This window comes from Trachypithecus francoisi, unplaced genomic scaffold, assembly GCF_009764315.1.
Source record: "Trachypithecus francoisi isolate TF-2019V2 unplaced genomic scaffold, Tfra_2.0 Contig01440, whole genome shotgun sequence".
Taxonomy (NCBI): Eukaryota; Metazoa; Chordata; class Mammalia; order Primates; family Cercopithecidae; genus Trachypithecus; species Trachypithecus francoisi.
Genome location: NW_022681431.1, coordinates 2,553,527 through 2,566,658, shown reverse-complemented (window position 1 = coordinate 2,566,658; position 13,132 = coordinate 2,553,527). Strand labels below are relative to the sequence as shown.

The following is a 13,132-nucleotide window of genomic DNA, read 5'->3' as shown; positions in this document are numbered from 1 at the left end:
AATTCTTGACTTCTGTGCACCCACAGGCTCAACACCACAGGGAAGCTGCCAAGGTTAGGGACTGGGACACAGGGCACCAAGTACCTAGGCTGCACACAACGTGGGAACCTGGGCTCGGTCTAGGTTTTGGAGTCTCCAACGTCTATCATCCCAGTCCCTATGTCCATGCCTACCTACTGTTTAGCACCACTTATAAGTGAGTCAATGACAGTTTTACAAAACACAATATTGTAATTTCTTTTACTTTTCATTCTATGTCCTTGGAGGATTTCAAAGAACTTCATATGCAATAAGAATATTTAACAGTTACCAAAAGAATAAAATTCTCTTAGAGAAAATTGTCAACATTACTAAATGTCCATGGCAATAGTACATATTGATGATGACAAGAAACTGACCACCAACAGATACTCTTTAAGTTTGGCAAGTTTTTGGACCCTATCCCATTCCACTCCCCCAAATAAGACAGGGCTGAAGAAGACTCAGTGAAAATTTCATTATTATTATCTAATTATGGCATCTTCTTTAGAATTCAATTTTATATTTAATCAATTACTTAAAGTAAATCATAAAAGATTAGTTTATTAAACATATTTTTATTCCTTTATTTTTCATTTCATTGATTTTATTTAATGCAGGCATCGTAGTAAGGAGAGATGTCCCATTAACTCATTTCCTAAAAACAAGTTTCAAATAAAAATCATGTGTCAATAAACAGACCAGAAAGAGAAATCATTTTCTGTTTTTTTTTTTTGTTTGTTTTTTGTTTTTGAGACAAAGTCTCGCCCTGTCATCCAGGCTGGAGTGCAGTGGCGCGATCTTGGCTCACTACAAGCTCCACCTCCCGGGTTTACACCATTCTCCTGCCTCAGCCTCCCAAGAAGCTGAGACTACAGGCGCCCGCCACCACGGCCGGCTAATTTTTTTGTATTTTTAGTAGAGACGAGGTTTCACCGTGTTTGCCAGGATGGTCTCGATCTCCTGACCTCGTGATCCGCCCGCCTTGGCCTCCTAAAGTGCTGGGATTACAGGCGTGAGCCACCGCGCCTGGCCCATTTTCTGTTTTATGCTATCATTCATTGTCATCCTCAGACTAGGAAAATTTCCAAAATAGAACACAGCTGAAAGTAAGAGTACTGTTTTAGAATTTAATCGCCTTAAGTGTTTTTCTTACAAATTCCTTACATTTTATTTTTGCTGCTGGAAGAATACTCCACTCCAAGCCAATACTACTTTCGGTTCTTCCTGGCTATTAAGATCTTTCTTTTAGAATCAATTACAGGTTTTTCACCTCTGTCTTCATCTCTCAGTCCTGCCCCTCCTTTTACTCCATTTCTTGCAGGACTGATGCCAGCAGAATCCGTGGAAAGGCTTACACTTCATAAAGGTTTTATTGTTGTTGTTATTGCAATGGTTTATCATTTCTGCACGTGTTGGGGGATGATATAACAGTTTTAGGTTCTTCTGCTAAAATAAAAAAATATTCCCAGAAAAGTAACTTTCTTTTCAAAAGCTTAGTTTAAAAAACTCCAGTGGCTCATGCCTGTAATCCCAGCCCTTTGGGAGGCTGAGATGGGTGGATCTCCTGAGGTCAGGAGTTCGACAGCACTCTGGACAATATGGCAAAACCCCATTTCTACTAAAAATAAAAAAAATTACCTGGGCGTGGTGGCAAGCACCTGTAATCTCAGTACTCAGGAGACTGAGGCTGGAGAATCACTTGAACCTGGGAGGCAGAGGTTGCAGTTAGCTGATCTCGCGCCACTGCACTCCAGCCTGGAGACAGCAAGACTCTGTCTCAAAAAAAATTAATATTAAGCCTATTATAGAGATTAATTTTGCTGAATAATCGAGCTGATATTAAACAGAAATGAGCCAACTTATGCCGTCAGTATGAAAATGGTATAAAAAAGCTTTCCTTTTTTCTAATGGTAAGATCACAATTTTTTGTTGTTGTTTTTTGGTTAGACTTTTTTTTTTTTTTTGAGACAGTCTTGTTCTGTTGCCCAGGCTGGAGTGTAGTGGCATGACCTCGACTCACTGCAACCTCTGCTTCCCAGGTTGAAGTGATCCTCTTGCCTCAGCCTCCCCAGTAGCTGGGATTACAGGCACCTGCCACCATGCCCAGCTTTTTTTTTTTTTTTAAGTAGAGACACGGTTTCACCATGCTGGCCAGGCTGGTCTTGAACTCCTGACCTCAAGTGATCAACCTGCCTCAGCCTCCTAAAGTGCTGGGATTACTGGCATGAGCCACAGTGCCAGGCCCACTATTATTATTATTATTATTATTATTATTTTATTGAGATGGGTCTCACTCTGTCACCCAGGTTGGAGTGCAGTGGTGTGATCTTGGCTTACTGCAACCTCCGTCTCCCGGGTTCAAGCGATTCTCTTGCCTCAGCCTCCCAAGTAGCTAGGACTACAGGCATGTGCCACCATACCTGGCTTTATTTTTTTTGTATTTTTAGTAGAGACGGGGTTTCGCCATGTTGGCCAGGCTGGTCTAATAGTAAAGTTGTTCACCTGAAGGTGCATAAAAATTCTTTAGAGATGTATTTTATTTTGTGTATGGTTGGAGTTTTAGAGCTAAATATTTCTGGACATTTGACAATTTTTTTCCTATTTGTGCTTGTAAATTTGCAATGTGATGCTTTATGATGTGGGCTGCATGTTTCTCTTTCATTTTAATTATTACCGTGTTATAGCCTAACTACTATGCATTTCTTCTTAGCTTTAATTCAAGTTTCCATCAAGCTATTTGCAGTCTGTGTGTAGATTTGTTCTTGTAAACTGCAGGAAGTTTAGCTTTTCTCGGGGTGGGGGCGGGGGTGTTAAATCTTCAAACTGTAGTTAGCAATGTTCATGACTGTGGACTCCAGTAAATAGTGGTTTTTGGCCGGGCATGGTGGCTCACGTCTGCAATCCCAACACTTTGGGAGGCCAAAGTGGGAGGATCACAAGGTCAAGAGATCGAGGCCATCCTGGCCAACATGGTGAAACCCCGTCTCTACTAAAAATACAAAAAGTAGCTGGGCATGGTGGCGCATGCCTGTAGTCCCAGCTACTCGGGAGGCTGAGGCAGGACAATCGTTTGAACACTGGAGGTGGAGGTTGCAGTGAGCTGAGATCACACCACTGTAGAGCGAGACTCTGTCTCAATAAATAAATAAATAAATAAATAAATAAATAAATAAAGGTTTTTGTTTTGATGCTTCTAAGACTGGAAGTATTAATCACTATTCTCTTTAAATTCTGCAAGACAGATCCTCATTATCTTTTATAGACCACTATAATCTATGCTATACAAAGCATATGTATTCTCATGCCTGAGCTGTCTTCAAAATCATATATGGCTAAGTAGCTGGTTAAAATTTTTAACTAAAAATATACATTTGCCAATATTTTTGTCCATTAAATTTATAAAGGAAAGAGAGAAATGCTTCCAGTTTCAAATTTTTGGAAACTTAAATTCCACATTCTGACTTATTTTTGGCTGCAAGCAGGCATGTCTGCATCCTTTTATTCTTTTTATAATTTACCCTCTCTTGTCTCTGAGGTACTAATCTTATTTTTCTTTTCTTTGTTTTCCTTAGTTGAAGTATGATCTGGGTTGAAGGTTAACAGAATTTTTTTAAACTTAATTTCAACATTTTTAAAAGAAAAAAGTACATCTGTACAACAGGTGATAATTTTTTTGGAAGGTCAAAGGATACCCTTTATAACTATATCACAATGTTAATGGCTCATTTGTGTTTCCTCATCTGTTCACATATTAACAATTACATATCTTAATCATTAAAAGTAAAAACAACTCAATAATTTGTATTTCAGCATTTTTTTAGTAATTTTAAAAACCTCATGGAATATATAGTAACATTTCTGAGAAATTATCCCTTTCTGAGGCAAGAATTTAGATCATATGGAGGATACAAACACTAATCACTAGAAATAAACTGGTGACCACTATGTGAATTAGTCATTATTATAATGAATCATGATACATTAATTCTGTTTAATAATTTCAGAAAATAGAAATAAAATATGATCATGTGATGTAGTGCAGTATGGAAATCCACATAAATGCATAAAATTGTAAACTTGGCAAGAGAGTTAGACAAGGGGAGTAAAAAGGCCTACAAAATTTAAAACTCTTCTAGTGCTTTTAAGCCATAGTGATTATTAAAAATTATATTGTCTACTGGAAAAAAGGATATGTATTTAGAAGTTCCCCACTTATGTAAATCAGTTAAAGAAAAAAAGCTCATAAAGGCAGGAGTACATTTGCTCTAATACTTTATGATGGTAGGCGACATCGATGAATGTATCTAAGGGATGAATGATCCTGAAATGTAACATCTCATGACCTGCAGGTGTTTCCACACCGCCTTCCCCTTGCTCAGGAGTTGTAATTGCTCTTCCAGGTTGCCTGTGAATTGTACATCTTTGCTAAAATTGAATCTTGCCCCTTTCACATACTTTACTATATGCAAGCACAATTTCCTCCACAGTCATGGGTAACTGTCTTTGTCCTGAAGTTGTGACTCAGGACATCTAGAAAATATTCCTTTCTCAATTCACTTTCTCATCCTTCCATTGCCTTAATTTCAAATGTCTTTACGATGATTCAATTTTCTGAAAGTTGTCCCATCTAGTCGTATGTCATATGAAGTGGAACTGAGTCCTGATTGTCTTAAAAGGTAATATAAATCTGTTTTAGCAATTCACACTTTTGTGATCAACTCTAATTTTTTTTTGGTTTTAGAAATATTCAGCCTGATGAGTTGGCATGGGAATTCATGAAATAGTGAAAGACTTGGAAATCACTCGCTTTATAGACGTGTAATTGCACCCAAATATGGAACTGATTTGGAAATCACTAATTGTTTCTATAGCTTATGTCTGGGGTCTCCTAAGTCCCTGGCCATCTGTGGCTTGTTAGGAACCAGGCCACACAGCAGGAGGTGAGTGGTGGGTGGGTTAGCAAGCAGTACCACCTGAGCTCTGCCTGCTCTCAGATCAGTGGGGGCACTAGATTCTCATGGCAGCACCCCCCTATTGTGAACTGTGCACGCGAAGGATCTAGGTTGTGCACTCCTTATGACAATTTAACTAATGCCTGATGATCTGAGGTGGAACAGTCTCATCCCCAAACCATCCCCTGTATCCTCTGCCATGCATCTGTGGAAAAATTGAAAACGGTCCATGAAAATGGTCCCTAGTGCCAAAATCGTTGGTGTATTAGTTCGTTTTTACACTGATGATAAAGACATAACCGAGACTGGGTCATCTATAAAGAAATAGAGGTTTAACGGACTCACAGTTCTGCCTGGCTGGGGAGGCCTCACAATCATGGTGGAAAGCGAAAGGCACTTCTTACCTGGTGGCGATCACAGAGAATGGGAACCAAGCAAAAGGGGTTTCCCCTTATAAAACTGTCAGATCTTGTGAGACTTATTCACTACCACAAGAACAGCATGGGGGAAACCACCCCAAAGATTCAATTATCTCTCACTAGTTCCCTCCCACAACATGTGGGAATTATGGGAGGGAAAATTCAAGATGAGATTTGTGTAGGGACCCAGAAGCCATATCAGCTGGGGACCACTGGCTTATAATGTCAGTCTGGTCAACATCAAATGTTGGATATAATTTCATAGTTTAAAATTCACTAAAGATAGGCCTGGCGTGCTGGCTCACGCCTGTAAATCCCAGCATTTTGGGAGGCCGAAGCGGGCGGATCATGAGGTCAGGAAACTGAGACCATCCTGGCTAACACGGTGAAACCCGTCTCTACTAAAAATACAAAAAATTAGCTGGGGGCAGTGGCGGGTGCCTGTAGACCCAGCTGCTCGGGAGGCTGAGGCAGGAGAATGGCGTGAACCTGGGAGGCAGAGCTTGCAGTGAGCTGAGAACTGGCTACTGCACTCCAGCCTGGGTGACAGAGGGAGATTCTGTCTCAAAAAAAAAAAAAACGAAAAATTCACTAAAGCTAGTCATTATATACATACATATATATATACACACACACACACACATGAAATTGTTAAGAACAATATCATTTTTTCTTTCAACTATAATATGTCATATTAAGAAACTATCTGCAGTTTTCCCTTTCTGAATAATAATTAAACATCAACATTTTTATGGATACCTTCCTTGAACTACATTTTCACAACTGCAAATTGAAAACTTACCTTAAATAATATCGCTTTGCTAATACGTTGAAAATAAATTTGCTTGTTTTATTCCATTTTCTAAAGTTAGGCAATGACTAGTTGACAGAGAATTTCAAATTATTTCATATGGAGTGACCTGACTTTCAAAAACCTATGTATTAGGTTGGTGCAAAAGTTACTGTGGTTTCTGCCATTCAGTGGCTAAAACCGCCATTACTTTTGCATCATCCTAGTAGTTATCTTTATTCATGTTGAGTTGTTGATACTTTCTAGAAGAGAAGCTCTTTTTTAGAGTTGAAAGTTTTATATAAGTTCATCTACTCTCAACCTGACCCTTTATCATTTTTCATCATATATTATGCAAAATAATTGTCTTATAAGCACCTGAAGTTTATTATGAGAATTTGATGTTCGGCCCTACTCATTATGGACTTTTGGCTACTTGATGTTAACCTAAAAAATTTAGTCACAAGTCAAAGTATAAAAGAAAAATAGCTTAGACAAGTGCATGGAATAGACTAGGCTTAAACTAACAAACTGGACATGCTGCATGAGAAAGCTGAGCCCTCCAGGCTTAGCTGGAAAGTAGAAGGAGAAAAACTGGGATGTGCCCCATTGGTGCTGGGGAGGGGAGGAGGGAGTCATCAGGGTTTCAGACATTAGAGTACTAACTGCAAAGGTTTCTTTCCACATATTTATCTGTTCCATGCACATTTGTGTGCTAGGCTCTTGGGACATTTTGGTGAATAAGAATGATCCAGAACATGCCTGCAAGAGTTTATAGTCTACTGGAGGAGTCATACAAACAAATGGATAATAACGGCATACATTAAATAATGATAAATTAACAATGTTGCTATGACAAGAGGATAAAGGAGAATATCTGAGAGACTCATCTGAGGAAAATTTTTCTCTGCTCAGGTGACTTTAGTCAGAAGCATAAATGTGAAACCTATAAAGAACTGTGGGAGAGACAGCTGTCCTTAACGAGGGTGCAAGATTGAGAATTAAAGAGCCAGTACTGGCAGGTGCACCAGTAGACCAGGTGGCTGGAATTCAGGGAGGGCGAGGAAAGAGATGATGTTAGAGAGAGACCATGGGACTGGAATGTGCATATTTAAATCCTAAAAAAAGAAAGACTTTTTTTTTTTAAGAAAAAAAAGTATTTATACAGCTCCTCTTCCAAATCTGTAAACATCTTTAAGTCTCAATAGTTTGTGTGTCATAATAAAATACAAATCTTTAAAACCCTTCAAAAGTGAAGCTTTTACACTGAGACATTTAAACGAAGAAAATGAGCCCTTTCCCCAAATCTACAACCTACAAGTTAAATGCACTGACCTGTCAGAATCTATGTAAGAACAATTTTCTAATAAAAGACTGCTTTATCATAAAAACCGTCATTCCAAGAAATTTCCTTTAATAGTCTTATCTGTCACTTTCTTTAAAAGTCTTTTTTAAATTAAAAAATCTGATGCTGAAAGCAGGAGAGATCTAAAGTGAATATATTTAAATACATGTGAATGATACACACAGGCATGTTCCTCCCAGATCTGCAGGAAGAAGATGAAGCAACGTACGCAATGAATTAAAATGCTTGTCACCTAGTGGATTCCGGACAGAGGGCAGTCTTTAAGACCCAGCGATAGTATTTGTCTGGAGAGGAAATGTTGCTTTTTGACAGATGAGAGAAATCCCCTCAGTGTTGGCTGTGGGAAGAGAGAAGCGAAGTCAGTCACCTGGTGGTGAAGGCCAGTAAAACAGCAAAGCAGGAGGAAAATTTTTCTCTCCCTCTCTCTCTTTCTCTCCCTCTTTTCTCTCCGTAGGATCCACCTCCTATTCTCTCAACTCTTTTAGCATAACCTTCAAAGAAGAACGTTCCCTTCTGACTTGATTATCTCCTTTTCCCCACTGAGAAAATACCTCTCAGCTACAAGACATATTTTAAGTCTATGCAGGACTTCGGGGATTCTGTTATCTTGCCAGGGAAATTGATCATTGCTAATGCCTGGGACTGGAGCTAAATTAGCTACCAGAGTAAGCCTGACGGAGGAAAGCTTTTATCATACACTCTTCTCTTCAGTTTGAACACATTTGCTTGAAATTTGCCGCATGATGCTGACCAAGGAAGCAGCTTTTTTTCTCAGGATGCAGCAATTCGCTGGTTTCTAAGCTTATTGCAGAAGAAGAAATAATCTTAAATAGAGTGGATATCTTTTTTCTTTTGGCCCTTGTTTCAATCGACTCAGCTGTGTTGCACCGCGGTACAGATCACCTGTCACTAAATCTCTGAGGAAGTAAAACAAAGTGAAATATTATTATTTATTTATTTTCCTTATTTTTAACCCGGTGGAGGCGGCGTGACCACGAAGAATGAGACTGAGAGGAGCTGCCGGGGCTTGGAGGAGGATAAAGCTGAGTTTAAGCTGGAAACTAAAAGACTAGATTGTTTTTGGGTGCCACTCGCCCGGTTCCTCTCCACTTCGTTTAGTTGCACTCCATGGACAGATCAACGAACCTGGACATTGAGGAGCTCAAGGTACGTGCCGGTCCGGGCGGGCGTCGCGGCCGCTTCTCGGCGTTCCCCGCTCTCCCCTCTCCTTCCTGGGGCTTCTCTAGCGGCGCGGAGTAGTTGGTGGTCCCGCGGGACGGCGAGGGGGCGCTGGGGGGACGCACACCCGGGCGCAGGCGCCCCTCCTGGGGCCGAGGACACGGAGGGCGGCTCTTCCGAGCCCGGCTGCACTCCCGGGCTGGGCGCCCTCCCCGCCTGCTCGTCCCGCCAGCGGCCACCCAGTCCTCCTCCTGGTCCGTGACGGCAGCATTTGGGGTGCAGACCCTGCGCCTCGTGCTGACTAGTCTCCCTGGGAAGGCAGCGGCACCAGCTCTGCCGACTGTCACCTGCTTTCCCAGCAAAGTTGTCCGAGCTGCGCCGCCACTTTGCCTCTCCCCGGCTCCGATCCCGCCTGTGCCCCCGCCCGGCACGGGGACAGTGCATTTCCGCTCAGAGATTCGCGTGACAGAGGCATCTGCAGCGACAGCCCGTTTTTATCCCAGAACTTCGTGAGACCCTCTGTCCCCCGCACCGCCCGCGGGCACGGTTTCCTCCGCGCAGTTGCAGTGCGGGGGCTGGAGAGGGTCCCCCGCTGCCGGGGACGAGGAGCCTGCCCCAGCCCCAGGCGCGGGAGCAGGTCGGGGGACTGGGGCGGGGAGGCTGGAGCCAGGCTGGTAGGGGCGGTATCTGGGGGCTCCGGCAGCACTCGGTCCCCGACCCGCCTGCAGCCCCCCGCCCCCGGCGCTCCGCAGGGTCCCCTCGCCGCGCCCTCTCCTTCTGGGGTCCCCTCCTCGGCCGCGAGGGTCTTCCTGGCGGGAGCATCCGGGCTGACAACGCGCCCCTCTGCCTATGGGCACCGCTGCCTGCTTCCCTTCAAGAAAAAAATAAAAAAAGTATATATATATATATATATATATATATATATATATATAAACAGTAAATAAAAACTTTAAGAAACCAACAAACCACAAAATACTTTAAATGTCCCGCTCATTGTAAACGAAAAAGCGGGAAAGGGGGCGACACTGGGAGCACCTCTTTTACTGAAATCCTCCACCCTTCTTTACCCCTAGGCATTTGGTACGCTCTACTATTTCAGAGGTTCAGATGGATTCTGGCTTCTTTGATCAGTGAGAATGTCTAGGCACCCCCCACCCGCTGGAGAAATGAGTAGAGGTTTGCCCTGAAATGTCAAGGAAATGGGTTTGTCCGACAAGCTAGGCAGGCTGCAAAATCCCGTGCAGAGCTCCAAAGCCTCTATCTGCAGCCTGTCCTGTGCCCTGGCCAGGGAGCTTGCAGGAGCCCAGTTCTCCGGGCGCCCCAGATTGCATAGACGCGGAAGGAAGGAGGGACAGAGAACAGTGGCGCCTGCTAGAATCACCCGCCACGGATTGTAGATGCAGTCTAGGGCGGAGGGAGGACAGTCAGACCTAGAACACCACTTCCACCTAAGACTGAGTTCCTTGGGGAACGGGAAGTAGGGAGGAGGCAGATTTCATGCTTCATTTAAAGTTGGCCAACAACAAGTTTCTGTGTTTTTGCCAAGGTCATAGTCAGTAGACCTTGGCCTGGACTAGAAGTTTCCTCGTATCTCTCTGCTCTACTCCCATAGGACACATTGCCTTTATGTTTGCAAAGATTCCCTACTTCTTTTTCCCAAGCATCCCTGTCTCTTGGGATGAAGGGGTGGATTTTATTTGAGATGCAAAGAAGAATGTATGAAAATGACTGTGGATCTGTATTTTATGCAGAGGTGGAGTATCCAGATTATTTTTTGGTTAACTTTAGGGTATGACACAGAAGAGAGCGTTTTCTTAAGAAAAATTGAAGGGAAAAATGATTTGGGGTGATTCTTTCCCCTGAAATCCTTTTAGTTTCCTAACTTGCCCCACTCTGAACCCCAGTGCCACTGCAATGTTGTTTAAATCAGCAGAAGAGCAAACCCACTGGGGAAACTTCTGTCTAGTATTAGTAGAAGATCTCGGCTTAATGTCACTATTCCTGCACAGATAATCCAGAGATCCTCAGAGTCAGAGTGTACTGGACTCAGTGCCCTGGCAGCAGAGGGTAGGGAACTGGAAAGGCTTAGGCATGAGGTGGTGTGTTGGCAATGACTGGGAAGAAATGAAGGCATGTTAGATACAAGGATCTATTGAGGTTGTTGAGAAATGATGTCAAGGACAAGCTACTTCTGAGAGTCAAAACTGGCAAGTGAGGAGATGTAGTCCAGCCTTATTAGAAAATGTTTGAGATCCTGCAGTTTGGGGAATACATTTGTGTTGTCAGTTTTGACTACACTTGTGGAATACGAAGGCTGTGGAATACTTCTGAAATACATACACTTTGTAGAGATGAATGCAGTGCACGTGGAATAACTTGTCTAGATTTCTTCTTTTTAGTGGAGTTGGTTGGCTTGGTTTTCTAGACATTCCAGTTCAAGTAAGTCTCTGGTGGCTTCTTGCTGAAGAGCCTTCCAGGGTGATCAGTGGAGAGAGGGAAGAAAAAAGCTAGGATACTTGTTTTTGGCATTATTTGCATGTTTTGACTTTTCCTATGATCTAATAATGCTTACATTAAGACACATCCACACAGAACTTTCACAGAACTTTGGTTTTTATGATGCTTTAAATACACAAAAAAATGTTTACTGGGGTTGGATACATAAATAAATGTGCATAATACTATAAAAATACAGTTTAGCTTAGTTTTAGATGATTAGTGTCATTGTTAGGTGAAGCTGCTTACCTCAGGTTTTAAGAAAAAGACTCTGAGAATTTATCTTTATTTGGGATAAACTATTTTCTCTTTGAGATTTTAACAATTTTTTTATTTTTTGCTGTACTGGGTGTGCAAACATTGATTTTTTAAAAATGTACTATACAGTGTAAATAGTGTTTTCTTTTGCAAACTTTTAAACTAAAGGTAAACGCATTGTTAAGCTATTGCTGCCATTATTACAACTAAACAATATGCATATTAAAGTGTTTATCTGATGGAAAACTGAAATATAGTTATGTGTGTAAAACTTGCTAATGAAGGTAAGTATGTTTCATCTTCTATTCTGCCCACAAACTCCTGATGAAACAGATCAAGGCAAGGGAGAGAGTTCTCATCCAAAGTATGTGTATGTTCTTTTCCCTTTGATCTCTGTTTCTCTGTCCAATGAATGTACAAACTTTACTCTGGATTTTGCCCTGGTGTTTACTTTAAAGAAGAAACAACATCAAACAATCCAAAATATGGGTTGCTGCTTTGGAAATGTGGGTGTTAATGAATATTGATGTTAGAAAAAGCCCCGTCCATCCTGGAGTATCTGAGTTACGGAGTACTGGGTGCCTTTTAGCAGTTGAGATTTAAATGCTAGCTGTAGCCTTTATTTTAGCTCTGTAGTTGCTCTGTTTTAAACTACTGATCTTATGTACTGGAAAGGAGACAACTAAGTTTTAGAGCGGACACTTTAAAATTTGCTTTATGTAAGATTTACTCAGAAGAGACATTGAGGCTGAATAAACGGTTATGATAAAGTCTATGACTTTGTTGATTCTTTTATTCATCTTTTAAAATATGGGTACTAATTCACCTGTATTAATTTGGCAATTAAGTTATGCTTTCAGATGCTAAGAATGTATTTGTGTATAATTGTTACTTGCTTTGAGATAGATCATGAGTGTAGTATAATTTTTTTGCAGTCATGTTAGATCCCAGCTTTTATTTATTTATCTGTCAGGATTGTTCTGTTAGTGGGCTGACTGGCTAGAAGTTCAATTAGGTTTTTTTCTGCTGCTTGCAGAACATGAACAGTGTGCTCCTGGAATATTTTCTGAATTATTTTGCAGGTTACAAAAATTACAAACTACATAGTTAATCTTGAGACACATCAAACAACTTTTCAATAGGGATAATCTTACTTATTTGAGTTAATTAAATGTAGTCCCGTCACTGTTGCTTCATTTTTCTATTTAATTTAACCAACATTTCATCTACCAAGAACTTGAATCTTGCCCTACATAAGTGAGGAAAAACCTTCCCTGAATAATATAATTAGGTCATTAAGAAAGTGTTGTATGGGTAAGAAATGATAATACACCAAAAAAAAAAAAAAGGTATTTAAATAAGAGATTAATTTTAAAAATGCTGAGGTCTTAACGCAGTGTCATAGTACATTTACATTCATGTACAGTTTCAATCAAATAAGAGAGTTGGCACTGAGAAGAATTCTAATTTTTTTCTTTTTTTTTTTTTGGTTTGTTTCATCAATAGGACACTCAGCCCAGGAAAGTCAAGCTTGCTGCAGTGTAGGAAGCTTTCTGATGAATCTAAGTAGGTGGTATTTTGTTATGTTAGTCATTCTATAGTGAAAAATAGTACTCTCTAACAAATGGCATATTTTTAGCAGCTTGACTTA

General features: G+C 41.0%; 1 protein-coding gene across 4 annotated transcripts in view; it reads left to right on the top strand.

The window, feature by feature from the left end:
* Nucleotides 1–7,665: 7,665 nt before the first annotated feature.
* The window catches only part of SGCZ (sarcoglycan zeta), a 1,239,166-nt gene continuing 1,233,699 nt past the window's right edge, over nt 7,666–13,132 (top strand). For all 4 annotated transcript variants that reach the window (XM_033225918.1, XM_033225907.1, XM_033225909.1 and 1 more), the window contains exon 1: nt 7,666–8,715. Coding sequence is in view for 3 of the 4 variants with exons in the window: in XM_033225907.1 (XP_033081798.1) it covers nt 8,677–8,715 (39 nt within the window). In the remaining variant the exon portion in view is untranslated. The remainder of the gene's footprint in view (nt 8,716–13,132) is intronic.